Genomic DNA, 6402 nt, shown 5'->3' with positions numbered 1-6402 from the left:
AGTAATCCATCTTGCTCTTTAGTATTTGCATGAACTCCGCTACTTCCAGAGGTTTTCCTAGGTCGTCATCTGTGTTGATGTTCTTTCCTAAACTGTACAGTGCTGAGGAAAATGGTTTATAGTTTGCTGCTACGAATTTCTCCGCAATTTCCTTTGATGGGTGTGCGTCGGCTCCTTTCTTGTTTCCTGATAGGCTTGTGTCTAGTCCTCTGATGATAATCCATATTTGCTTGGCCGGGGTGGATTCGTTGATATTCTCCTTCATTTCAAAGTCGTGTTTTCTTTTCGCCTTCCGCACTATTCTCTTGAAGACGGCCCTTGCCTTTTGAAATTTCAACTGATTATGCAGACTATTGTCCCTGTTGTAGTTACGCAGATGAAGTCTCTTGCTGTCGTACGCCTCTTGTATCTCCTGATTCCACCAGCGCTTGAGGTAGTTTGCTTTTTTGTTGACTATCGTGTAGCTTGCTTTTTCGATATTCTCCTCAAATATATCTTGCATTTCCTCTGGATCGTAGAGGAATTGCGGTTGGATGCCGTTCAGGTAGTCGATAGCTTTTTTCACGTTGACCTTTTTACGTTTTTCCTTGATAACTGGAGCTTCCGTAGTTATACTCATTACTATGCATAAGTGTGAGCTTCCAAACTCCTCTTCCTCTACCTTCCATTCCATCATACCGGCTAGATCCCCCGAGGCCATGGACAGGTCAATGGCCGTTGGATCGCTGTTTATTCGTGGGATGGTTGTTGGCGTTCCGTCATTCATCATTACGAGTCGGGACGTCAAAAGCTCATCTGCTATAAGCTTTCCCTTCGGACAAGGGTGGCTATCGGGCTCCCATGAAAGATGTCTTGCATTGAAGTCCCCGGACACTATCACGTGCGTGTCCATCCTTTCGACGCAATTGAATAGCTCTTTTATTCGAGCAAGTTCTTCTTTCAACAATTTGTAGTCCGGTGGAATGTAAATAGAAATTACCGTGAAGTTTATTCGCATTTTTTTGGTTTTGATCGCTACTGCTTCAATTGGCTGGAGATCGGGTAAATTTACTTCTTCAAATGCTACGTCTTCTCTGATGAGTAGGGCTACTCCGCCGTACCCTTCCGCTCGGCATTTTTTTTACCATTTTGTATCCTTTTATTTTGTAGTCTTCTTCGGGTTTAATCCATGTTTCTTGAAGACTGGCTATTTTGATTTCCTCTCGTTTTAGGTATTCTGTCAACTCCTCTCTCGTGTCTAGCGGCCTGAGTGACTGTATATTTACTTGCAAGATGTTGAACTTATCCATCGATGCTCTCAATTGGCTCTTCTGCTTCTCTTACGGTGTTCTCTGCGTAACTCTCCAGTTCTTCCGTGAATTCATCCAAGATTTGGTTTATGGTTGTACTGATACGGATCAGCATTCCCTCGTAGTTTATTTCTGCTGCTGCATGCCTTGCTACGTCAGTGTATATTGCTGACTGAAGTTTCATCAGCTTTCTGGCTAAGTTCAGATTTCTCCAAAACTGCTTGATCTCCGTCATCGTTTTTTCCCAGGCGTTGGTTTTGTGGGGGTTTTCCACAAACTGGCTTTGGGCCTTTTCCTTTACTTTGTCAGCGTACGATACTTTCGTCTGCGAGGCTGATGGCAAAAGTTGATGATCCGGTTTTTTTGTTGTTCCCCTGATCGTTTTGTATTGGGTGCCGGACGGGTTTCGCTTGTGCAGAGTCGGGCGATGTCCGGGAATTCCTCCTCATTCGATAGCAATTCGTATTGGTTTTGCTCGTTCCATTTCGCGCGGGCCTCTCTGTACGTCATCTTTTCCTGCTGCATTGTTAGGTTGATTTGGATCTGCTTCTTTTTCTCGGGGCACTGTCTGTCGGTTGGATCGTGCGATCCTCCGCAGTTAACGCAACTCTTCCTTTTGCAGCTTCCACCTGCATGGTTTTCTCCGCATTCTCTGCATTTTGTCGTTCTCCAGCATTTTTCCTTGCGATGTCCGAAGGCCCAGCAATTTTTGCACTGTTTAATTGGGAACAGATACAACTCGACCTTGAAGAAGCATCGGTAGAGCTCCACGTTCGCTGGAAGGTCTTTCCCCTTGCACACGATTTTCACGTTCTCCGTATCCTTGAGGTTTCTGTTCGAGTCCATAATCCGCATCCTCTCAACCTTGAGTATGGTGACGTCCTTCGCCAGGTTTTCTTTTAATTCCTCATCGGTGTATGATTTCGGTATTCCTTTTATCGGCCCAACAGTCTGTTTGAGGGTGACTGGCATGTAGCATTTTAGGTTTTCCTCCTTCAAGTTTACCTCTACTAGTTTCTTTGCTTCGTGGGCCGATTGGAAGGTGACTTTGAAGCGAAACTTTCCCACTGCCGAGATGCTTGTGTAGTTTTGCACCCCAACGCTTTTCAGCGCCTTCTTTATGCACACCGGGTGTTGCTTGGTCGATTTTTCCAGGTCAAATGGCTCGAGGAACACCGTGTCACTGGTCCACTCCTCATCGTCCTCTCTGTTTCTTTCCTGGTATATCTCTACAGTGCTGTTATCCGTTCCACTTCCTTTCCCTTGTTGGTTTTCCTTGTGTTTCGCTGCTCCTTCGCTCCTCATTTTGTATTGTTTCCTGGTTTGTTTCTGATTCATGGCTTCTGAATCATTTTTCTTCTCTTACTTTTGCTATCGCTAACTTTCCACTTTAATTACTTATAACCAATATCTTTATTTTCTCAATTATTGTTTTTTGCTTAATATTACACTTTTTCTCTTTTTCTTAAAACTACACTTTTCTTCTGATATTTTCTTCTTTTTAGTGGTTACTTTTTTTTTCTCTTCCTTGTTTCTACTTAAACTTTGAATCGTGACTACTCTAGCCCTGCTTTTCTCTACAGCAATTTCAATATGGCGGCGGCCAAAACGGAGTGGCTTTCCGCACTACTTTGCTCTGCCAGACTATTCTTCCTCTCGTGCACTCTGGTTCTTCGAATTTTCGATAAGTCCGTTTATGTGGAACCAAAAATTAACACTTCCGCTGGCTTTTCTGCGTTTAGAATCACTTTTCGCGTCTTAAATGAACACTTTTCGACAGCGCACTCAAAATGGGTCTTCTCAACGCGGTTGTTTACCAAAACTCGATCCGTATTGTTTGAGAGCTTTATATTACTCGCTTGTCCGCTCTATGTCGGACAGCAATTCAATAGTATGGAGCCCGCATAGCAATAATTGGATAACCAGAATTGAATCCATACAGTCGAAATTTGTGAGGTTTGCTTTAAGATTTTTTCCTTAGGCCAATATATATGAGCTGCCTCCATACGAAGATCGTAGTTAACTTTTGAGAATGGAACCATTGTATATAAGACGAAACCATCGAAAAGCATTATTTGTAGCTAAATTATTAACTAGTAAGATAGATTCACCTAAGATTTTAGGAACAATTGGAATTTATGCCATCGAAAGACCGTTAATAACTAGAGGATTTTTGTACCTTCCTTCTCGTCGTACACTTTACGGGCTTAATGAGCCTATACGATCCATGTGCAATGTGTTCAATTCAGTGTATTATTTGTTTAATTTTGACTCGTCTATAGAAATTTTTAAAAATCGACTCCGTAATGCTCGTTAATATAAGCTGTGTTAGAATAACTTTAGATTAAGTAGATCATGTAGACCATGTTGTTCGATGATTATTTCACAATAAATAAATTTAAATAAATAAATTTAAAGTAATGCCACCGAAGAAACCTTACAGTCAGTCGCCATGGGGAAGTAATGTTAGTGTGTAATGATTGTTGCTTCTAGAGACCAAGAATAACTCTGCATCTCCACAATCGGCACGGGAAGGTGTTGATTAGTAAGGAAGGAAAAAGATCTGGGAGTCACCTTTGGTCGGTGATGTGATCTATAGATTAGGAGGAAAAATACGACTTTTACTTAAAACTAGTTTTGTATTTCTGTCTCGTGGTAAAAAATATATTATCAGATATTGGTAACTATTAAAAAAGTATATCGAGGTTCATGATTTTAAACTTTTCAAAGTAATGATGAAAAAAAAGGTGGTGAGCCGGATTCTATTCTTGACACTTTTATTTCACTTCTGCAGTGTTTTTTTATAAGGTACAAAGCTCTTATTTGGCCACAATAGGGTAACGGTCGTATTTTGGACCCCTTAAGGAAGTGATTTTAGTTTTGTGTCCCAATTAATTAATTGCACAGCGTAACCAAATCAAAGAACATGTCAAAATGTAGAGAAAACTTCCTCTACGTGATAAAAATGCCCAAAAGGTCATGTAGGATCCAAAACCGTCGAAAATAATTGAATTGTGAAGTACTGTTTTTCATTATGTTGGACATACTAATACATTTTGGACCCTCAAAGTATATATTTTGGACCCCCGGCATGTTTTCATCGTTTGGCGACAAAGTCCATGACACTGGATGTATAATATGCTTGCCATAGTCTAATCAATCGATCGACAATGGAAGAAATTCTACGCTTTTTGTCCAGAAATTTGAAAAAAGTCTTTGTTTACATTTGACAAATTTCTGACGGCTTCAATTTCTGTGTGTAACGTGTTGTAACGGTTGCATGGATGCACCGATTAAATTAAATTAATTTCAGATAAAATAAATACATTTTCTTTGTACACACGGTTGATGCAAGTGCGGAATAGTCCTATCTTCCTAAATAGCATGCAAATTGAGTTGATCTTTCGATTTAAACCGGGAAATTTGCAGGAAAATGCCCAAGGGGGTCCAAAATATATAGGGGTCCAAAATATATTGGTTACCCTATGCGTCGTGTTAAAGAAGCGCTTCTTATTGCAAAGTTTCAGATAATTCAACCCAGAGAAACCCCCCATGCCAAAGTGAATCTTGAAAGTGCCTAAGTAGTTGTGCACCCTACGTGTACATTTAAATTATATGAACCAGGAATAATGGTTTCTGTCGACATATATAGTGGCGCACCATCCATAGTTTGTTGAAAAATTACATGAACGTAACGTTGCCGAGATAATAATGTGTTATCATAAGTATAAAACGTGCTCACCAGTTGGTAATCTATCCTCGACTGAACACGCAGTCGCACCATGTGAACCGGACACAATTGATCTTGATTCCGTCGCTCACCCTACAGGAGCATGCTGTTTAAGAAGTGACAACGTTGTAGAGGAAAGTATACTGATCAGTAATTTCCGAACTTTTCCTCACTTTTGATTTATTTTTCAAATCGGCACTACAAAACAAATGTAACATTATGCATTAAGAATCCGGAAATGATCAAAGACTTTAACGCTCATCAAAATCATTTTTCGATTCGATTTTTATTCTTTAATCCAATATACCCAGGGTAGTTAGTTAGCGCTCGATCGTGTGCGCATGAGCATCGAAATAAAGTTTATATTCTACCAACAAACCTTTTGAGCAAATACAGTCCAGTTTATCGAATTGCGCTGATTAAAGTGTTTCGCTTAACAAGTTCAACACATGCTAGAACGAATTCCGCGAAGTGTTCGAACCAGAGTCTTCTCCAACGGTACCGGTAAGAACATTTTGGTCCTCCGAGCCGGATTGGCGAAGGTACACAGCGCAAAGTAACTCCGAAAACGAAAATGAACATTGAACTATTATTCCCATCCCGTGTTGAAACAACTCTAATGGCAGAAGCGCCCAATGCTAGTGCGTTGCGTTTGTGTGAGTGAACCGAAAAACGAATGCACACCACTACCAAGCAGTGCTGGAAAAGTTCGCATCACGAAGCAACTCACGAGTGTATACCAACGCATAACAAACATCACAGACTCGGGATCTGGTTAGGTGTGAGTAAGCCCGCACCCGTCTGCTCGGGAGAACATGTCAAAAGAAGTAGCAACAAGCTCGCGAGCGTTTACTCGCGAGTAACGGAGCAAGGTGTGATTTATTATGGTTTTGACAGACAAATTAATTGTATAACCATCATATCGACAGTAAACTACTCGTTTGTAGTCAAAAGCCCTTGAAAACCATAAATCTCGGAGGGTAAGCAGCTTTTTTCCCAAAAGCACAATATGACTCTGAGCAGCTCCGAACACGTTCGCGAATCACTTTTAGCTTCAGTTACTCGGGAGTCGACAGATGCGAGTAAGCCAGCGCTCTGACGCTCGGGAGCGTTTGGTTTTGTTTTTGTTCCAGTTCAGATGAAGCGTTCTCCACTTTCCATCACTGCTACCAAGAGACCGTACGAATGAGGAAGGCATTTGCCAACCCGGAGACAATGACTGAGCGAGTGATCAAAAATGTACGCTGAAATGGCTTCGTTTCGGAAACCATCCGTATCGCGACGAATTGAAGAGTATTGTTACGAGAAAAGCGTGAAGCATTTTTTCCAGTGCCAATTCGTCGCGTATTCCCTTTAGTGCGCTTGCTGAAGGAAGAAATCGCC

General features: G+C 41.3%; 1 protein-coding gene across 1 annotated transcript; it reads right to left on the bottom strand.

Annotated features, from left to right (window-relative positions):
- Nucleotides 1-1586: 1586 nt before the first annotated feature.
- Nucleotides 1587-2594, bottom strand: LOC110680278. The gene has a single exon (XM_021856099.1). It carries the CDS (start codon nucleotides 2592-2594, stop codon nucleotides 1587-1589), a length of 1008 nt encoding a protein of 335 aa, XP_021711791.1.
- Nucleotides 2595-6402: the final 3808 nt, after the last annotated feature.

Source organism: Aedes aegypti, unplaced genomic scaffold, assembly GCF_002204515.2.
Source record: "Aedes aegypti strain LVP_AGWG unplaced genomic scaffold, AaegL5.0 Primary Assembly AGWG_AaegL5_hic_scaff_1156_PBJ_arrow, whole genome shotgun sequence".
In the NCBI taxonomy this organism is placed as follows: domain Eukaryota; kingdom Metazoa; phylum Arthropoda; class Insecta; order Diptera; family Culicidae; genus Aedes; species Aedes aegypti.
Note: the sequence above shows the minus strand (reverse complement) of the source record. Positions and strands in the feature narration are given on the sequence as shown.

Excerpts from the sequence above, each read along its gene's own strand:
- LOC110680278 (XM_021856099.1), bottom strand. The coding sequence starts at position 2,594 with ATGAGGAGCGAAGGAGCAGCGAAACACAAGGAAAACCAACAAGGGAAA.